General features: G+C 46.0%; 1 protein-coding gene across 1 annotated transcript in view; it reads left to right on the forward strand.

Annotated features, from left to right (window-relative positions):
* Positions 1 to 22,632, forward strand: part of LOC126235305 (juvenile hormone acid O-methyltransferase-like) — a 73,900-nt gene that overhangs the window by 16,465 nt on the left and 34,803 nt on the right. The window contains exons 2-3 of the mRNA XM_049944029.1: positions 7,739 to 7,956; positions 12,458 to 12,590. Coding sequence (XP_049799986.1) covers positions 7,739 to 7,956; positions 12,458 to 12,590 — 351 coding nt within the window. The remainder of the gene's footprint in view (positions 1 to 7,738; positions 7,957 to 12,457; positions 12,591 to 22,632) is intronic.

A 22,632-nucleotide genomic window follows, 5' to 3' on the forward strand; every position in this document is an offset into this window, starting at 1 on the left:
GTCCTCAGCAAGTAACAAGGGCGTGGTACACAGACATAAGTGTGTCTGCATTCCATTAAAAAGTTTTGCCTATCGTTACTTTCCGAACAAAAACAAAGTGAACGGAGAACACTAAGTACGGACGTCTGAGCCGAAGTAATTACTGATAATTAATTGAAACCCTCAGCTGCCGACAGATGGTGTTGATATACCTCGATGGGAACAGCTGAAAATGTGTGCCCCAACCGGGACTCTAACCCGGGATTCCCTGCTTACATGGTAGACGCTCTATCCATCTGAGCCACCGAGGACACAGATGAATAGCGCGACTGCAGGGACTTACCTATTGCACGCTTTCGGCGAGACCCACATTCCCAACTGTCCACAATATACATATGTAATGTTCCTAATAGATAGTGGACAGTTGGGAATATGGGTCTCGCGGGAAGCGTGCAAGGGATAAGTCCCTGCAGTCGCGCTATTCATTTGTGTCCTCGGTGGCTCAGATAAATAGAGCCTCTGCCATGTAAACAGGAGATCCCGGGTTAGAGTCCCGGTTGGGGCACACATTTTCAGCTGTTCCCATCGAGGTATATCAACACCATCTGTCGGCAGCTGAGGGTTTCAATTATCATTTATTCTAGAGAAGCTGCACGGTCATTAATAGTACCTGTTCTTTCGAGAACAGGTACTATCATCATACGAAGTAATTACTTCTTGCAGACATCGCCCTGTATTTATCTAGCGATCTGATATTCCTATCGGTCGTGGTACCTAAAGTAAACATCTGCGCAGATAGATTCTGCCGACGCAACTGCGTTGTTAATCTGTAAAATAGTAGATTTAGAAATGTAAAGTTTTGTCATTTTATGAACTTAAACAAAACTATTGCTGATTTCTTCGCTCTTAAGCAGGTAAGCAAAAAAGTTCAGTAATTCCACACAGTTTGACTATCTTCGAATGTGTTTTCACCCTCAACACGAGCCCTTGCTTCCGCATTTGGTTCACTATCACACGCACGTCAATACACTGCACCACAGAAGACTCAACCACACGTGAACATACGGTATCGGACGGAAACATGGAACATTCAGCTGGGGGCGACCTAATACACTAATCAGTGTGGCTACAAAGCTGAGGCCAGCCCATAACAGCGCTTAGCGGGTGTGGACTGCAGGCAGGGGGGTGTGACCTTGAGGAACCTAATTTAGTGACAGCCACTATATTAGCCACTGTTCAGCCATTGGGAAAACATCACTAGAAACGTGAATATAGTTACAGTCCTCTACGTGTAGAACCAGTCTCCGCCATGTTTTATTTGCACCTAGTTTCGGTTTGGCTTACAAAGCAAAAGTTCCTAAAAGCTCAACAAAACCACACACAGTTGAGAACACACTTCTGAACGTATACCGTTTCGCTGCGTCCCACGTCGTGATGTACCCAGCACAAAAACATTTAAGCAAGGAACTGTCACACCCATGTACCCCCCCTGCGGGTCCGGGGATTAGAATAGGCCCGAGGTATTCCTGCCTGTCGTAAGAGGCGACTAAAAGGAGACCATCCCCCTCACGGGGGTAGTTAGCGCCTGCGTCCGGAGACGGACGGTTTCCCGACCTATAATCGTGGTCTTTTTGGTTTTTCACTTCTCGTTTCTTCATTCCTTTTGTTGGTTCCTTTCTTTGCTCTTCTCCACTTCACTGTCTTCCTTACTCTTTCCCTTGACTTCTCCTTGCCTTCTCATTGCCTTTTTCTCCTTGCCTTCTCATTGCCTTTTTCTCCTTGCCTTCTCATTGCCTTCTTCTCCTTGCCTTCTCCTTGCCTCCTTCTCCTAGCTTTCTCATTGCCTTCTTCTCCTTGCCTTCTCCTTGCCTCCTTCTCCTTGCTTTCTCATTGCCTTCTTCTCCTTGCCTTCTCTGGTCTCCGCCTCGGCGTTTGAGACAGTCTGTCCTCTTTCTCCCTCTCTCTTCTTTTTCCTCTTCTTCCTTCCTCCCTGTGCGTGTCTGAAGGCCGACCCACGCGTTCGCACGCGTAGCCGGTGACGGGGTAACGCGTAAGTCCCCGCCCTGGGTAGACATGTAAGGCACGCGCGTACCCCCTGGTAAAGGCCAGGCCCGGGGAGGGGTGATTGCCTGAGCTGATACCTTCTGACCATGCCGATTGGTCCCTCCGTCTGTTTCTCGGGAGGTGTGACCTGAGGTGTAAACATTCACCTAAGGCGGGAGTGCCCTCTGAGAGGGTCCCCACAAGGAAGGAGCGCGCCATCGGAGACGCTGGCAATCATGGGGGATTCCTCCGCAATGGATTCTACTCCATCGCTTTCGACTTCGACCCACAAACGGAAACGTGACCAGCCAACAGTGACAAAAATACTACCGCCTGCCCCACAGTTCCTCGTCGTTTCTCGATCTGAGGAAGGAAAGGATTTTTCCTCTGTCAACCCTTTCGTTATCCAGAAGGGCGTCGATGCCATAGCTGGATCTGTCAAATCTTGTACCAGATTGCGTAACGGTACCCTATTACTCGAAACTGAGAGCGCCTTTCAGGCACAAAAACTGCTTCGGGCCACACTCCTTTACACATTCCCTGTCCGGGTGGAGGCTCACCGAACTTTGAATTCGTCTCGTGGTGTGGTCTATACTAGATCCCTCGACGGCTTGACTGACGAGGAGATTCAATCTTTCCTCGCTGAGCAGGGCGTGACGGCTGTCCATAGGGTCATGAAAAAGGTCAACAATGACCTTGTACCGACCCGGACACTTTTCTTAACCTTCGATAGTGTTAAGCTGCCATCGCGCATCAAGGCGGGCTACGAGGTCATTTCAGTTCGCCCCTATGTCCCGACACCTACGCGCTGCTACCAGTGTCAGCGTTTCAATCACACTCGACAGTCTTGTTCCAATGCGGCTAAATGTGTCACTTGTGGCAGGGATGCCCATGAGGGTGACTGTCCACCTCCGTCTCCTCGTTGTGTGAACTGTCAGGGTGACCATGCCGCATCCTCCCGCGACTGTCCTGTCTATAAGGAAGAACGCTGTATCCAGGAAATTCGAGTCAAAGAGAAAGTGTCCACCTCGGCTGCTCGCAAGCTATTGGCTAGTAGGAAGCCCACGCTGCTCCCAGCGGGGAAATACAGCACTGTCCTCGCCTCTCCTCGGACTACCCGGGAGGTAGCAACCCAGACATGCGATCTGACCTTCAGCACCACGGTCGTCCGTTCGGCCAGTGCTAAGATCGCGCGGTCGACGTCTCCTCTTCCTCCCATCACCCCACAGACACCAGCCACTTCCTCAGCTTCTGCTCAGTCGAAGACCCCGAAGTCAGATGCACGGGCCTTCAAGAAGGAACCATCCCGTGCAGACTTCCTCCGTTCCTCGACCTCCCAGCCTTCGACCGGTACTTCCACCAAACGTCCTTCTAAAAAGGCGCATAGGAAGCACAGTTCTCCTTCTCCGCCGCGGCGCCTTTCTTCTCCTGCGCCACCCAGCGGTTGCCGCCCCAGGCCGTCATCCGTTTCGCCTGGCCGCACCGCTGGTAGCCGAACATCTGGCCGTTCACCCGCGGAGGAAGCTCCCCCTCCCGGCCACCCTCCTGAGATGGCCGATGACCCTATAGACCCCATGGACGATGACTGTCTGCCTCCTGCTAGCGGCGGCAGTGCTCGCTCGAAGCCAGGCCCTAAGCGGCCTTCGAGGTGACCCCTTCTCTCATCTTCCTTTTCTTACGATGGCACTTATTAACTGGAATATTCGCAGCGTTCGCTCCAACCGAGAGGACTTGAAGTTGCTGCTCCGCTCGCATCGTCCGCTCGTCGTAGCCCTCCAGGAAACGAAGCTACGCCCATGCGATCAAATTTCCTTGGCACACTACACCTCTGTGCGTTTTGACCTACCCCCTGTGGTAGGTATCCCAGCTCATGGAGGGGTTATGTTGCTGGTCCGGGATGATATTTACTACGATCCCATCACGTTGCACACCGGCCTGCAGGCAGTTGCCATCCGCATTACTCTCCCCACTTTTACGTTTTCCTTTTGTACCGTTTACGCTCCATCGTCATCTACCGTTACCAGGGCAGACATGACGCAACTTGTTGCTCAGCTACCTCCACCATTTTTGTTAACTGGAGACTTCAATGCCCACCATCCTCTTTGGGGCTCTCCAGCATCCTGCCCGAGGGGCTCCTTGTTAGCAGACCTTTTCAACCAGCTCAATCTTGTCTGCCTCAATACTGGCGCCCCTACTTTTCTTTCGGACACATCTCATACCTATTCCCATTTAGACCTCTCTATATGTACTCCCCAACTTGCACGCCGGTTGAGTGGTATGCCCTTGCTGATACATATTCGAGCGACCACTTCCCGTGTATTATCCATCTCCTGCAGCATACTCCCTCTCCGTGCTCCTCTCGTTGGACCCTCTCCAAGGCAGACTGGGGGCTCTTCTCTTCCAGGGCGACCTTTCAGGATCAAACCTTCACAAGCTGCGATCGTCAGGTCGCTCACCTCACGGAAGTCATTCTCGCTGCTGCTGAATATTCCATCCCTCACCCTACCTCTTCTCCACGTCGCGTACCGGTCCCCTGGTGGACCGCAGCATGTAGGGACGCTATACGTGCTCGTCGACGTGCTTTACGCACCTTTCAACGCCACCCTACAGTGGCGAATTGTATTAATTATAAACGATTACGTGCTCAGTGTCGTCGTATTATTAAAGAAAGCAAGAAAGCCAGCTGGGCTGCTTTCACCAGCACCTTCAACAGTTCTACTCCTTCTTCTGTTGTCTGGGGTAGCCTGCGCCGGCTATCTGGCACTAAGGTCCACTCCCCAATTTCTGGCTTGAAGGTCGCGAATGAAGTCCTTGTGGCCCCTGAGGCTGTCTCCAATGCCTTCGGCCGCTTTTTCGCCGAGGTTTCGAGCTCCGCTCATTACCACCCTGCCTTCCTCCCCCGCAAACAGGCCGAGGAGGCTAGGCCACGTGACTTCCGCTCCTCGAATTGTGAAAGTTATAATGCCCCATTCACCATGCGGGAACTCGAAACCGCACTTGGCCGATCACGGTCCTCCGCTCCAGGGCCTGATTCTATTCAGATGCTGAACAACCTTTCTCCTGCGGGCAAAGGTTTTCTTCTTCGTACATACAATCGCATCTGGATTGAGGGACATGTTCCCGCATGCTGGCGCGAGTCTATTGTTGTCCCGATTCCTAAGCCGGGGAAGGACAAGCACTTGCCTTCCAGTTATCGACCTATCTCGCTTACCAGCTGTGTCTGTAAAGTGATGGAGCGAATGGTTAACTCTCGATTGGTTTGGCTGCTCGAGTCTCGACGCCTACTTACCAATGTACAATGTGGATTTCGAAGGCGCCGCTCTGCTGTCGACCATCTGGTTACCTTGTCGACCTTCATCATGAATAACTTCTTGCGGAAGCGCCCGACCGCGGCTGTGTTCTTTGATTTGGAGAAGGCTTACGACACCTGTTGGAGGGCGGGCATTCTCCGCACCATGCATACGTGGGGCTTTCGCGGTCGCCTCCCTCTTTTTATTCGTTCCTTTTAATGGATCGCCAGTTTCGGGTACGTGTGGGTTCTGTCCTGTCCGACACCTTTCGCCAGGAGAATGGGGTGCCACAGGGCTCAGTTTTGAGCGTCGCTCTCTTCGCCATCGCGATCAATCCAATAATGGATTGCCTCCCAGCTGATGTATCAGGCTCCCTTTTCGTGGACGATTTTACCATCTATTGCAGCGCGCAGTGTCCACGTGTCTTGGAGCGCTGTCTTCAGCGTTCTCTTGACCGTCTTTACTCCTGGAGTGTCGCCAATGGCTTCCGTTTTTCTGCCGAGAAGACGGTCTGTATTAACTTCTGGCGCTACAAAGAGTTTCTCCCACCGTCCTTACGACTCGGTCCCGTTGCTCTCCCACTCGTGGAGACAATCAAATTTTTAGGCCTTACCTTTGACAGTAAACTTAGCTGGTCTCCACATGTGTCATATTTGGCCGCCCGTTGTACCCGTTCTTTAAATGTCCTCCGTGTTCTCAGTGGTATGTCGTGGGGAGCGGATCGAACCGTCCTACTTCGTCTATATCGGTCGATCGTCCGCTCCAAGCTGGATTATGGGAGCTTCGTATACTCCTCTGCACGGCCATCCATCTTACGCCGCCTCAACTCCATACAACATCGGGGTTTACGACTTGCGATCGGAGCATTTTATACCAGTCCCGTAGAGCGTCTTCATGCTGACGCTGGCGAATTGCCACTCACCTACCGGCGCGATATACTGCTTTGTCGGTATGCCTGTCGGCTACTGTCAATGCCCGACCATCCTTCTTATCGTTCCTTTTTTGACGACTCTCTTGACCTTCAATACGGGTTGTATGTCTCTGCCTTGCTACCCCCTGGAGTTCGCTTTCGTCGCCTCCTTCAACACCTTCATTTTTCACTCCCTGCAACCTTTCGAGTGGGCGAGAGCCGCACGCCACCTTGGCTCCAGGCTCAGGTCCGCGTTCACCTCGACCTCAGCTCGCTCCCAAAAGAGGTCACCCCCGGTTCGGTCTACCACTCCCGTTTTTTGGAACTTCGTTCGAAGTTCAACAACATGACTTTCATTTATACAGATGGCTCTAAGACCAATGACGGGGTCGGGTGTTCCTTTATTGTCGGGGCACGAAGTTTCAAATACCGGCTCCATGGCCAATTGTTCGGTCTTCACACAGCTGAGCTCTTTGCCCTCTACCAGGCTGTTCTGTACATCTGCCGCCACCGACATTCTGCTTATGTCATCTGCTCAGATTCCCTGAGCGCCATCCAGAGCCTCAGTGATCCGTACCCGGTTCACCCTTTCGTACACCGGATCCAACGCTCTCTTCAGCAGCTGGTGGACGTCGGTACGCCGGTTAGCTTTATGTGGGTTCCTGGCCATGTCGGTATCCCTGGGAACGAAGCTGCAGATGCCGCGGCCAAGGCTGCGGTCCTCCAGCCTCGGACAGCTTCTTGTTGTGTCCCTTCATCCGATTTTAGCAGGGTCATTTGTCGGCGCGTTGTGTCGCTGTGGCATGCCGATTGGGCTGCACTTACCGACAACAAGCTTCGGGCCTTAAAACCTCTTCCCGTGGCTTGGACGTCCTCCTCACGCCCTTCTCGGCGGGAGGAGGTCGTTTTAGCAAGGTTAAGAATTGGACACTGCCGGTTCAGCCATCGCCATCTGCTGACGGCTGCGCCGGCGCCGTTCTGCCCATGTGGGCACTTGCTGACGGTTAGTCACATTTTAATGTCCTGTCCCGATCTTAAAACACTGCGCCTCGATCTTAACCTGCCTACTACTTTAGATGCCATTTTAGCGGATGACCCACGAGCAGCTGCTCGTGTTCTTTGTTTTATCAATTTGACAAACCTCGCTAAGGACATTTGATGATGTTTTTTAATCCTATGCATGTCAGTCTGTCTTTTATTGTGTTTTCCCTTTTAGTTGTTGTTGTCAACTTGTGCCTCGCGGTGCATTCTTAGAGTAGTCAGGGCGCTAATGACCATTGAAGTTGTGCGCCCGAAAACCACAAAAAAAAAAAAACACCCATGTACTTCGTGGCTGCCTTTCACTACTTCACCTAGAAAATGACACTAGCAGGAGAAAATCCTTTCAGACAAGGTTCAAATATGGAAAAAAGTTAATGTAATAGAATCAGGTAATTACAAATAGCCCTGTTCTGAGCCATTCGGCTATCACAGAAGTTTCTGCCAGGTGCTGAAACATGTACCCACAACGTTGCAGGTGCTGGCGCCGCGGTTCCCAGAGACGGTACAAGTAGTCGGTGCGGACCCAGACCTCGACATGGTGCACTACGCCCTGCTTCACCGCCTCAGTCCCGGCATGTTCTACACACAGGCGAACATCGCAGGGCCGCAAGTGAAAGAAACGACGCTGTGGAGGCTGCAACCGTTCTGGCAGATATTCTCCTTCAACCACGTGAAGTCGCTGTCATCAGACAGGTAAGCATTCGAACCAATTCTCCATAGTAAATTGACATTGCACAGATCACTGTCATAAGTTGAGGTTTCGGTGTCAGTTTAAACTACACAATGTCGCCAGTCTCAGAAATTAAAACGGTTCTTATTGTATACACGTAAATTTTCAATAAGGAAATGAATAAAGAAAGTGGTCTTCAGTGCAGGGTCGGTCGCAAAATACAAAATTAGGTGCACTAACTGCATGACTGGTACAGGGATAACATGTTAGAAATAGTTTCTCTTCGGTAGACCACTTCCCCTGTAGGTGTAAATCGACAAGAATGGGTGGTCCTCCGTGGCTTTATAGTAGGTGTTTGCCTGAAGTAATTTAGGGAAACCAAGAGAAATGTCATGATGTTGGAATAGGGATTCTTACCTAGAATATGAGGAAGGTTGGTCGTCATCAGCTTCGTTTGATGCATCCCGCCACGAATTGCTCTCAAGACTATAACTTGGATCAAACGTTGTCAATTTGTTGCAGTCTAGTCTTTCCCTAAAGTTTGCAGGTCCCTTCAGGACCACCAGTCATTACCGACGTGTTGAGATGTCAGTCCATTCTCTCTCTCTCTCTCTCTCTCTCTCTCTCTCCTCTTCCCGTCAGATTTTGAAATATCTTTCCTCACCGATTCGGCAGAGAACATATGTAGGGAAATTAGACCGAATCTTATCAGCTTACATGTAGCTGCTAAAGCCTATTAGAAAGTTTCTCCATGAAACAGTACTTAAATTACCCACATCCTACCTATTCTTCAGGCACTTCGTTTCCACCTCCTTGCAATGCCATCAAAATGTCCATCGCTTGGTATGAAATAAGCTTCCGTTATAAGCAGGAGGAAAGTTTGACAAAAGATGCAATATGCCACTGGTCACTGTCCACAGGGAGAAGAGGAAATAACTTTAATTGGCTTTCCTTCGCGTCAGAATTAGTATATCTAAAATGTAATGATACTCTGGCTAGTGTTTCTGGGCTTATTACAATTACCAAGTTAAAATTGACGTATGTAAAACTAGAAAAAACTTCCGAAACTATTGGACTAGATTCCGGGCCTCACGGACCGACGCAGACTCGGTTCAGAGTATATGAAAGGAAGCAAGCTGTTGGTGACACTATTACAGCCAGCCAGCCAGCCAGCCGTGCCCTGTGCCTGCAAATCGTGGCGCACTGTCTGAGAAACGCACTAATTCAGGTTAGAATTCGGAACTGGCACAGAAACTCCTTTTACCTGTCCAGGCATAATCTGCAAACCACTCAACTCCATTCCAAAGCCTATTTCACAGGCTTCGTGCCGTATGAGACTGGGTAAGAGCGTTAAATAGCTGTCCTTCGTGTCGGTATCGGTGTGATTCGTAGAGGACTGGAGTATTACCGATTCTACACTTAAAACTGCTTCATGAAACTTCCAAAATAGGCTTTCGTATGATGGTTCGTGTCTCAAGGAGGCACACCAGTAAGACTGCGGTAGCCGTCACACAGTAGTGATCATTCTTGTTGCCCTTCCTCTTGTACCTGTAGTATGTCCTACGCCCGTTTGGTATGGAACCACTGACAGCTGCATTCTGTAGTGAATTCCACGATTATTTTGTGTTGTACACTGATTCTTCCTCCTGGGGAAACAAATATCTGCTGCTAGCTTTACCTAAAAGTGAGTGTTACATTATTCTATTTCGCACCACCCACAGACGGTTATACTCGGGTATTTGGAATCTAACTCTGATTCCACTTGACTCACTAACGATGACCTAATTTAGTCATCAGTCTTCCGACTGGTTTGAGGCGGCCCGCCACGAATTACATTCCTGTGCCAACCTCTTTATCTGAGTAGCTCTTGCAATCCATGTGTGGTGTTTCCCATTCATCACTAATAGTGCCTACATGATGCAGCGTTCTCGGAACGCTATACAATAATTTCAAACATTAGTAGTTTGCTTTCCAGAAAGCAAACTGACAATATCTTTCTTTACAGCAAATGTTGCTAGTGAGAGGCGATATGAAAACAGAACAGTTCTTGCTACCCACAGTGTCAAAGGAACCACTCCATACGGATCTGACGGCGTAGCACTAATCACGTTGCAGAGTTAGGCCGATTATGTGCGACCTAGGATCGCAGGAGCTGCGTTTATACGCAGCTCATCTGTTGTAGGGGTGGGGCGGGCCTCCTGGCGCGGCGCGATCAGATTCCGCGCACAATTGGCCGCGGTTTCTTCACTGCCTTCTCTAATCTTTCGTTTATCATCGTTCCGGAATTTGTGGTTACGTCAGAACATTCCTCTGCCCCAAAGCGACGGACCGTCGCCATGTACGGCGTGCGGCAACGGCGGGGGATGCGGGAGAGTGGACGCTCTGATGGGCCGGAAGCTGTGACTTCATGGACGATCACCTTCCGGCCGTACCCTTCCATCTGGCTTGCGCTCTGGTGGAAACTTACCCCGGAAAACGACCAGAAGGGAACGCCTCCACCTCCTGCTGCCAGCGACTGCTGCGTTTTGTGGGGGTCCCAGCTCCATAGGTAGGACGAGAGGAGGCGGAGGCGGCGAAGGTTCTGTCCCCACTGGGTCGTCCCGCGATGTCGCGATGACACCCTCCGGCGGCTGCTGCGGCCGCGCTGTCCTCTGGACCCGTGAACCTGGGGGAAGAGAGACTGAAAGATCATAGTGTACGTGACAGAAGCGAAGCTGATTATGATGGCGGCGCTGCAAACCATCCGGACCTGAAGCAAGATACGTGCAAGCGCCTAGTCGATGGACGATTTCGCCTCGCTCCCACCGTCTGCTACCGCTAAAAACCATGTAAAAGACAGTATCACGCGGCGCGAAGTCGCACTTGCGGCCTTCTGCGGTGCCGGATGCTGATGAGGCAGTGAGCGATGGCGGCGGCCGTGAAGAAATTCCGCCGGCGATGGTCAATCTTGTGGGTGCGAACGATAAGAGGCGAGAAACATTGCAAAATTTTATACCTGCTGAGTGTTTGGAGCGAAGTTTGGCCGCCTGCTGCTTGAATCTTCCGTCAAAACTTTCCTCCTCGCCTTCGGTGCAATAATTAGATGCAGTATGCCACTGCATTCACAGAACGTTTGAAATTCATGTAACGTGAACAGATCCGTCGTCTGACACTACTACTTCCGGTAAACCTCCTAGGAAAAAAGTCAAAGAATACACCTGAATTGTACTACGTAACGTTGCAGAGTTCATTGGCACAGCAAACCAAGACAACCACGGTGAACCAGCGAGTGTTCCAAAAAGTTCCCGTAAAGTCAGTGCGCACACGTTGCCATATTGATTGCGACTTCGACCAAGCATAGAACTTTCGTGTCGGACCGGACAGAGTTTCCACACATAAGAGACATTGTGAGTCATCTCTTCTATTGGGGCGTCCATGTCCTGTCATGTACAGTCTCGACGCGATAACTGTTTTGTACGGACAATCCCCAGTGTCCTTGGTGAAGTAATTGCAACACTTCTTCCAAAACTAGAGATCAATACATGACTGTCCGTTGTCATTGTGAACAAAATCCACGCCTTTCTCTACAGCGAAGCTATGCCGATGTGCAAAGTCTCGGTGCACTACAGAATTCTTCGTGCTATTCAAGGAGTGAGGCCAAGACGTGTAAACATAATTCAGCAAAATATTCATAGCAGGATCATCTTCCGTGGCCTGTACAATTTTCCTATAGTTCATCGGAAGAGACTGAAGCAATTCAGAATCCTGACCATTGATTTGACGAAATTTAGCGAAAATTTCTGTCAGGGCCAATCGGAAGGCGTGAAAGTGCGTCCGTGTTACCATGTTGAGCAGTCGAACGATACAAAATATCTTACTGCTATTGAAACAACAAAGCCCATCTTTGCAATTTTTGGGCAGTTCATACAGGAACCGGTTTCCTCGGATCAGACTACAAAGGCTTGTGATCCGTAACTAAGTAAATTTTCTGCCATAGAAGTAGTGGTGAAATTTGGTGACACCATACACAATAGCTACTGCCACTTCAGTTTGTGAATAGTTTCACTGGGCTTCGAATAACACTTACGATGCGAAAGCAATAGGTCTGTCTTTATCCCCCCTGCAAGTCTGAGTGTAAGAATAGGCCCGAGGTATTCCTGCCTGTCGTGAGTGGTGACTAAAACAAATTTCACACGTTTCGGCCTTTGTGATGGTCACCTGTAGGGTTTGACATGCATTCTTCAAAATCTTCCCAAAGAGCGAGCCAATTGGTGACACAGGCAAGGTGACAGTTGCTGGCTCAAAACACGAGATAGATCCCACGATCACTTCACAGCTGTGAAGAACCTAGAAATACTAAAAGAAAGAAATATTTGTAATGAACATAGGCTAACTGGAAGCACACTTTCTATGACACAACATAGTGGAGAGTATTTACCTTGTAAGAGTTCTCAGAATCTCTAGCAGTTATGTCAAAAGCATTATTAAACTTCTTGCTATCTGTTTTGAAAGACAGTTGGTTATTGTAAGTATCTTTCTTTCCAGCGTTCCTTTAAGAGCAGTTCGCGAGCTGCTGGCACCTGGTGGAGAAGCGGTGTTGATGATAATCCCGTCTTCTCCTCTATATAAAACTTACAAATGGTTGGCAGGACTTGGAAGATACTGCCGCTACATGGAGGTAAGAACTTAACAGCAACCAAAACAGTGGTACTGCCTTCTTTTATTAGATCAAGTTTATTTTCATTCCTATTAATCGGTAGTGAGGTGATCCTCTATGATATGACAAATATTTACAACTGCAACAAATAAGCTGATGTACCTTCCACAGGTCCCAAGTACAATGATGTTCATTTTTTTAATGAACATTATGACAGAATCATTTACAAGTACTAATGTACTGAACTACAAATAACTTTTCTATTTGTAAGGTATTAAACATGATACAACTACAATACTTACTTATAATGAACACATTACTGCACTGAAATGATGCAGAAGCTATACATACCGGTTGATAGTCAGTATAAATTTGAAAACTGAATAAATCACGGAATAATGTAGATAGAGATGTACAAATTGACACACATGCTTGGAATGACATGGGGTTTTATTAGAACAAAAAAATATACAAAAGTTCACAAAATGTCCAACAGATGCCTCTTCATCTGATCAGACTAGCAATAATTAGCATAACAAAGTAAGACAAAGCAAAGATGATCTTTAGAGGAAATGCTCAATATGTCCATCATTCCTCAACAATAGCTGTAGTCCAGGAATAATGTTGTGAACAGCACTGTAAAGCATGTCTGGAGTTGTGGTGAGGCATTGGCGTCGGGTGTTGTCTTTCAGCATCCCTAGAGATGTCGGTCGATCACGATACACTTGCGTCTTCAGGTAACCCCAAAGCCAATAATCGCACTGTCTGAGGTCTGGAGATCTGGGAGGCCAAGCATGACGAAAGTGGCGGCTGAGCACACGGTCATCACCAAATGATGCGCGCAAGATATCTTTCACGCTTCTAGCAATAATTTTTTTTTGTTCTAATAAAACCCCATGTCATTAAAGCATGTGCGTCTATTTTTACCCATCTATCTACATTGTTCCGTGGTTTATTAAGTTTTCAAATTCATACTGACTTTTTGATCACCCAGTATATAATCAGTTGGTTCTACTGAGAAATTCATCAATGGAGTAGGAGTTGGCCACCAATAAATCCTTTCGGCTTCTCTTAAACTGAATTTCATTGGTTGTTAAGCTTTTTATGGCTGCTGACAAGTTATTGAAAATATGTGCTCTGGAATAATGCACACCTTTTTGCACAAGACTAAGTGACTTAAAATCCTTGTGAAGATTATTCTTATTTCTAGTATTGATTACATGAATTGAGCTGTTGGTATGAAAGTGTTAAATTTTTAAAGACAAATTTCACTAAGAAATAAATATATTGGGAAGCAGTAGTTAGCGTCCCTGGTTCCCTAAACATGCTTCTGCAGGATGTTCTTGAGTTCACACCACATAAAACTCATACTGCACGATTTTGTGTCCGGAAAACTTTAGCTTGGCTTGATAAATTACCCCAAAAAATATTCCCATATGACATCATGGAATGGAAATAAGCATAATACGCCCACTTTTTTGATTTATATCCCCTATGTCTGACAAAATTCGTATTGCAAATAGAGATTTGTTAAGACGCTTCAGCAGTTCTGTGGTGTGCTCCACCCAGTTGATTCATCAAGCTGTAACCTCAGTAACTTAACATGATCCACTTCTTCCATCTCCTTGTCATTGTATGTTAAGCATATACTCATGGGACACCCTTCACACTGGATGTAGTGTTCTTTCAAAGTTTAATGACAAAGAATTGGCTAGAACCAGTGATTAATATCAATAAATGATTTACTAGCCGGTATTCCTCAGACTACAATTGATTTGCTATTTATTTCAATGTTTGTATCATCGCAAACAAAACAAACTTAGCATCTGGTAATGTTAGTGATGAAAGGTCATTGATACACAAGAAAGTAAGGGCCCTAAAATGGAACCTTGTGGGACCCCACATGTAGTTAGTTCCCAATTCGATGATGCCTGATAGCGTAATACATGTCACTTTCCTAATAACACCCTATTTTCCTGCCAGAGATAAAGATTTGAGCCATTTTGCAGCATTTCCTGTTAACCATAATATCCTAATTTACGTAAAAGGATATTGTGATTCACACAGTCAAATGCCTTTGACAGATCACAAAATACACCAGCTGCTTGCAGTGTTTTGTCTAATGAATTTAGCACATTTCCATTGTAAGTGTAGATAGCCTACTCAGTATCATAATCCTTCAGAAATCCGAACTACGAATGTGACAGTATGTTATTTGACATAAGATGTTTATAAAGCCGATTGTAAATTACTTCCCAAAATTTTTGAGAATGCTGGCAAAAGTGAAATTGGATGGAAATTTGATGATATTTCTTTCTCCCTTCATAAACAGTGGCTTAAATTCAGAATATTTCAACCATTCAGGAAATATTCCACTGATAAACGACTGGTTCCACAGATAACTTAATGTGTTCCTTAACTCAGAATCACATTCTTTAACATTGTTGATATTTCATCATCGACTATGTGTTTCTGATTATAAAGATTTTCTGCTGGACATTATTTCTGCTGTTGTAGTGAGGGTCAAATTCGCATTATGGAAGTTACTTGAAATGTCTGGTCTCAGTATGCCACAGCAGCATCTACATAACCTGACAACCCCATCTTTTCAGTAACAGTTATAAAATGTTTGTTAAAAGTTCAACAACACTATACACATGTCACCAATGTATCTTTTACTCTTAATGCTATTTGTCCCTCTTCATGTCTGATTCTACTGGTCTCCTCCTTCACTATATCCCATATTCTCTTCATTTTGCTATCTGATACGACTATCTTCTCCTTGTAATATAATTGCCTTGTTCGTATTACAGTCTTTAATATTCTGCAGTATTTCTTGTAACGTAATGAACGGTTTCCAATTAACAGATAGTTTTCTTTTTGTTTTACCACTATTCCTTGGGTAATCTATGACCTCTTGGTAGACTTTGCTCTAACCTTGGTTAGTTTTTAGGGAAAACAGTGCTCGAATAAGGTAAGCACTTTATCATCAAAAGTGTTATATTTTACATTGATTTCGTGAGCACTGTAAGCATCAGTCGAGTGAATGTTTCTGAATAGTGTCCTAAAATAAGAAATTTTTGGCTTATTTATTACCCTCTTGAGCTCATATTTTACAGATTTTAAATACTGTTCAGTATTAACATTTAACAGAAGGAACTGCGTTTCATGGTCTGAGAGGCCATTGACTATTTTGTAATAAAATATTGTTCTTCGGACGTTCCTATAAAGATGTTAGCAATGGCTCTTTGTGAGCAATTGGCTACCCTAGTGTGGAACTTTACAGTGGAATTAAGTTTAATGATAGTCTTACTAGCCCAGATAAGTTCTTACTGGGACAGCCTTTAAGGAAATCTACATTGAAACCGCCAGCAATCACTATTTCTTTGTTTTTGCTTGTTCAATGGGCAAGTACAGTTTCAAGGTGCTTTATGAACAGATTAATTACCTGCAGGTGCTAGATATACACTTAATATTATGATTTTTTGTGAAACTCTACTTATGTTGCACATGCTTCCATATGCTGTTGTAGGAAAAAGTTATGAATGTCTAGGTTCTTAAATTTATGAGAGTTCCTGATGCATGTGGCAACTCCGCCTTCCTCCATTTCTGCTCTACAAAAGTGAAATGCTAACCTAAACCCAGTAACACAAGTTCTAAGTCAGTCTTCACATTACGTGAAGAGGCAGATTTTTCAGCTGGGTTTGAGGACTCTAATTCATCTATGCAGGTAATTCATAGATTTTATTTATTAGTCATTGTATATTTTGATGCAATAAAAATAGCTGACATTTCACATGGAGTTAAAATTGGGTAGAGTTAAAATATCTGCTTATTGTTGAAAATTCTTAACCAATAGCTGTTAATGCTGAAGTAGTAAGCTAGAATTATGTTCCTTGGTTTCTTTCTCAAACTCAGTCCCAACCTCTCTTAAAATTAGGTTTCTTTCTCTCCTCCCTACCCTGAAACAGGGCCTTTTCTCAACTCTATAACAACCGGTATTTTCCACTCCTGACAGTGCCTCCCCCCTTCAACTTTTCTGCTATTTTCCCAGCCAGTTTACCCTTAACTTTCCTGTTGAGGTGAAGGCCATGCCTAGTATAATCCCACCTATTGAGAGAATCAACAGGAACCACACCAATGTGTGTCACTGCACGTGACATAAGTAGCCATTCCAACTCCAAATTAACACTGACAGAAGAGTTCAAATAAGGTCGGTCAAGGCACTCAACACCTGTATGCTTCGATGCTGATGCAATCTTTGCCAGGTCACACTCTATACTGTATCCAGGATCTCTGTCAATACCATTACCTGGCCCACCCACTATAACCATGGTATCTACCTTAGTGAAATCTTCGCAAACTGATCATAAATCCTGTCACCTGCTCCAGACCAGCACTTCAAGTGAATAGCTACAGCCACCGGATTAATTTCAAGGAATAAATGAAACTGCAGAATTACAAGGCATACGGTTCTGTTTTAGCAGTAACAAGGAGGGAGGGGGTGGAGGGGAGAAGACTGTAGTGATGAAGAAAGTCGCGTAAATTGGTGCTGACGGGTTGAAAATATGAGGTCGTGTTGTGAAGTAATGTCCCCGCATTTATGTGAAAACTTAACAGCTTCTTCAATGTTAGTAACATTCCAAATCTTCATTCGTAACGTCTACCTATTTGAAGCCCTTTTCCGCTAGAGGCCTCCAAATTTTAAAGTGAAACGTAACGATGTCGGTGAGTGAGAAACAGCATACAACAACACAGAAGACACGGTCCACACACTTAGCACCCTCTACTTCAGCGTGCTAATGCCAAACCAAGCAACAGCGCTGCGACATCCTCAAGACAGACACCTTGGGTAGTCGTCATCCTCCATACAGGCCCGACGTGACCCTATCTTATTTTCATGTTTCCAGAACGTAAAGAAGACATTAGAGGACTTCACTTCGATAATTAAGCGGCACAAGCAGAGGTAAGTTAGTGGCTCCGTCAGCAAAGTCGAACATTGTACAGTGACTGTATCAAAAACGGGTTTCACGTTGGGAGAAATGTCTGTCTCCACTATGAATCTTAAGAAATGAATGTGTAGACATCAAGAATAAATATATACAACGTTACTAAAGTTAATTCCTTAAAAAGCTTAGATACGTTTCACATAAACTCGGAGATGTTGCTTTCCGGCACCCCCTCTTAGATGGTCCCCAAAATTTTGAATCGTCCATTGTTGAAAAGGTGTCTCTCTCTCTCTCTCTCTCTCTCTCTCTCTCTCTCTCTCTCTCTCTCTCTCTCTCTCTCTCTGGTCTTCAACTTAACGAGGTGTATTAACATGAAAGACAGAAATTACGGAATTACGAACCAGCTCCTCTAACACTTAAATCATTATTAGCAAAATGCAGAAATACTCTGCCGTACAGATTACACTTGCACGTACGTCTGTCCTTAATACAACTAAATAATTTCCTAAACATACACACATCCTAATAGTGTGGAATGTCGAAACCTATGCCGTAAATGTTCACACCACCTTCCGAAGATCACCAAACTAAACATAGTTGGCTTACGCACTGTAGTCTACCACTAGCTCCGATATTAATCATCGATGAAGGATCCATTACAAATCCATACCCCCTCCCCGTCCGCTGCGGATATTGGCGTTAGAATAGGCCGAAGGTATTTCTGCCTGTCGTAATGGGGAACTCAAAGGAGTGTCCCACTCTTCGGCTCTGAGTTCGGGTCCCATTCTATGGTGTGACCTACCACTTTCAAAATTCTACAGAAATGCGGGCCATGTGGGAAAGACTCTTTACGTGGTGCACGACTTAACCATAGTGCCCGTATATTAGATATCCTGAATCTCTTGTCATAGCTTTGCATTTCTACCTGCAGTTAAACTAGTTGGGTGAGGACACTATCCAGGGTATGTAATCTTCCGTTGTCTCCTGTCCTATTTCGCCCCCATGACCGAATTGGGTTTCGCTGCGCCCACTCTCCAGCAGTATCCAGTCAGTTGTGGTGGGGCTGTTCTATACGCATTCGGTGGAGCGCCCTGACAGCACAGGGCTCGCACAGCTGATGCCTGAGCTGTAAACTCCCTGTGTATAATATGGCGTTTCAGTCTTCGATCGCTATTCTTTATTTTCAATTACCGGTTTCGGGCCAGCTGCCCATCTTCTGATCTGTTAGACAATGTTAAGAATGTAATTAATAAGAGAGATACAGTTAGTGATAAAAATATCTTAGTTTACAAAAAGAAATTTTGGAACGTATTAAATGCCAACATACCATATGTTGTAGTTAGAGTAACTTGTCCGTACAGAACACACAGTTCACTGTCATAAGTAAAGGAAATTTCAGTCTGTTAAAACATTATATCGCAGTATTTAAGAGTAACCTGATTGGTAAAAGTAAAAAGTGCCCTCTACCTATAACAATTGTGCATCTGTTATTATTTCGCCGTATATATTAATGGCGAATATTCTTTTTAATAAAACAATTTTTTAAAGTAATAACATATGAATAATCATTTTGAGTGGACCATGAAACGAAAAATTTTTACATTAATTTAAAATTTCTTTATAAAGAAAAATAAAATTTATAATTAAAATGTAGATATTCTTCGAAAAATGTGCGTTTGCTCTTCCTTGTTTTTGATTGGTGGTGGAGTGGATTTCCCTACGTCAGAACGTATACAACGCCACGCCGAGTCGTCTTGCGCCGCGCCCAATTCACCTCGCCGCCAGTACGCTGAGGGCCGTTCCGCTGTAGCTGTTTCTTACTGGGGCGTGCTGTTGCATTCAAGAGTAAGCCTAAAACAGGTCTTCAAAGATCTCATAATTCCTGTGCATAAAATCACTTTGCTCATTAAGTAGTAGGCAATGAGCAAAGTGATTTTATGCACAGGAATTATTATGAGATTTTTAAAGACCTCTTTTAGGCTTACTCTTGAATGCAACAGCACGCCCCAGTAAGAAACAGCTACAGCGGAACGGCCCTCAGCGTACTGGCGGCGAGGTGAATTGGGCGCGGCGCAAGACGACTCGGCGTGGCGTTGTATACGTTCTGACGTAGGGAAATCCACTCCACCACCAATCAAAAACAAGGAAGAGCAAACGCACATTTTTGGAAGAATATCTACATTTTAATTATAAATTTTATTTTTCTTTATAAAGAAACTTTAAATTAATGTAAAAATTTTTCGTTTCATGGTCCACTCAAAATGATTATTCATATGTTATTACTTTAAAAAATTGTTTTATTAAAAAGAATATTCGCCATTAATATATACGGCGAAATAATAAGATGCACAATTGTTATAGGTAGAGGGCACTTTTTACTTTTACCAATCAGGTTACTCTTAAATACTGCGATATAATGTTTTAACAGACTGAAATTTCCTTTACTTATGACACTGAACTGTGTGTTCTGTACGGACAAGTTACTCTGTAACTACAACATATGGTATGTTGGCATTTAATACGTTCCAAAATTTCTTTTTGTAAACTAAGATATTTTTATCACTAACTGTATCTCTCTTATTAATTACATTCTTAACATTGTCTAACAGATCTGAAGATGGGCAGCTGGCCCGAAACCGGTAATTGAAAATAAAGAATAGCGATCGAAGACTGAAACGCCATATTTTACTTAATGAACGATCGCGGAATCCCCTGTGAGACAAACATATCTTGTTTTGATAAGTCTCCCTGTGTATGCCAAGGAGTACATTGCTGTCTTCCTGGGGCTTGAAGACTCCTGGCAACGGCCATCACGTCAGTTGGCCTAGGTTGTGGCTGGGTGGCGCCTGTGGGGAGAGCCCCTGATCGGAGTGGGTGGCATCAGGGCGGATGACCCGCAATGAAGCGGACTAAGTCATCTCCTGCTGGCTCCCGTACGGCACCAGCAGTCTCTAAGAAGGGCAAGATACAATACAATGCCTACAGGTATGACCCTAAATTGTTTCCCCTCCCTCGGTACACCATGGGAGGAACGTAGGGCAACAGAACATAGAGCTATGTTCGCCTCGGTTTGTAGTCTAAAGCAAAACTGATGGAATCTCCTTTCTACCTATGAAGCATCAACTTTTCGTTGAACACCTTGAGGATAAGATTGGAGAAATGACAGGGCTGTCAAAGATGCAAAACGGCTCTGTCTTGATTCAGACAGGATCCCCAGTGCATTCCCGCGCGTTACTGCCCATAAAAGCCTCAACATAGTCCAGGGATTATTTTCCATCGTGAGCTCCTCTTGCAGTCAGACGAGTTCCGCGCCAATTTAGAATGGTGGGGTGTTAATTTCATCCAGCGCGTTTACAGGGTACCCAAAGACAACTGGGTTGCTACCAGTGCATTCTTCTTGGCCTTTGAGGGTGATGCACTGCCTGAAAAGTCAAGGTGATGGTTCAGTGCTGTGACGTTAAACCATATGTCCCTCCCCCTGTGCGGTGCTTTAAGTGCTGGAAGTTAGGGCACATGTCTTCCTGCTGCACTTACAGCGCCACATGTCGAGACTGCGGACGTCCACTGCACCCAGACTGCCCATTACTCTAAAAGGACAGGAAAATTAAAGGAGTAAAAGACCCTGGAAGGGATGACTTGAAGAGGCTAAGCGTAAATTAGGAAGATTACACCCCATTTGGTTCATGTTGACATACGCTGCAGCTATGTCGCCACTACTGTCCCAAGTGCCAATCTTTTCTTGCGCTGTGCCACGAACAGTGGGTCCTCAAGGACATCTGCCCTTTGGGGGTAGGTGAAAAAACCTTCCTCTTTTCCTCCTAAAGCACCTACTTAGGGAGAAAGGCCCCCACCTCCCCAAATGCATGGGACATTCGCCCACTCCCCCCATGCTGGAGAAGCAACAGCCTCTTCTGGCTCCTAGACGCAAGGGGTCCCTTGGGACCCCTCACTGACGAGGTCTCCACTAATGCCACAGCACACTTGCCGGTGGCTCAAAGAGCTGAAAGATGCTGGAAGAAGAGCTTCATGGTCTTCACCATGCCTAAAGCTGCTTCAGAGGAATATCCCCAGCAAGCCACCAATAAGAAGCGAGAGAGCAGGCAAACTATGAAGTCTGCTAAGAAACAGGATCCGCTGGTGGCCCCACACCACCACTCCTTAGCGATTCTGCATCTGAGGATGGGGTGGAGATTTTAGCGTACCTTGCTGACCTGTATCTCACTGATGACTCACCCACCTTAGAAACGGCTAAAATACTAAGTCGGTGGCAGCAGGTAACTCTAAGGCATAACCTGCCTCCTTGGGCGCTTCATGCCTCCCAACCTCACTATGTCATACTCCAGCGGAATTGCCATATTTTGCACGACCTGGCTGATCAATGGCAATTCTTAAGCTTTACACCTGCTTTCTGCATTGCCCTTCAGGGAACCTGGCTCCTGTAAATGCGAACCTCTGCCCTCTGTGGCTATAGTGATCAATTAGGACTGTAGTGACTATTACAGATTCAGGTGGAGTTTGTCCTGAACTCGGTGTGCAGTTAACTTGTGCCCCACTCAAACCCCCTTGAATCTGTGGCTGTCAGACAATACGATAGAGGAAATAACTGTCTGCAACCAAGATCTTCCTCCAGATCGTGCAGTACCCTTGAACACATTGGCTGCGCTTATTGATAAACTCCCTAAACCTTTCCTACTTTAGGAGATATTAACTCATAACCCTTTGTGGTGTAGGACTGTGGTTACTGGTCAAGGCAAAGATGGAGAAAATTTGTCACAACTCGACCTCTGCGTCTTCAATACAGGACCCTGCACACACTACATTGTGGCACATGGCACATATTCGGCCACTGACCTCTCGGTTTGCAGTCCTGGCCTTATCCCATCTAACCACTGGAGAGCACATAACGAGCTGTGTGTCAGTGACCATTTCCCGTCACTGCCCCGACGCAAGGCACTTGGACGCCTGCCCAGATGGGCTTCAAACAATGTAGATTGGGACGCTTTCACCTCTGCTGTCACTGTTGCATCATACCCACATGGCCACATTGATATGGTGGCTGAGCAGGTAGCTACGACGACCGTTTCGGCGGCGGAAAACGCGATCCCTCGTTCTTT

This window comes from Schistocerca nitens, chromosome 2 (assembly GCF_023898315.1).
Source record: "Schistocerca nitens isolate TAMUIC-IGC-003100 chromosome 2, iqSchNite1.1, whole genome shotgun sequence".
NCBI classification, from domain to species: domain Eukaryota; kingdom Metazoa; phylum Arthropoda; class Insecta; order Orthoptera; family Acrididae; genus Schistocerca; species Schistocerca nitens.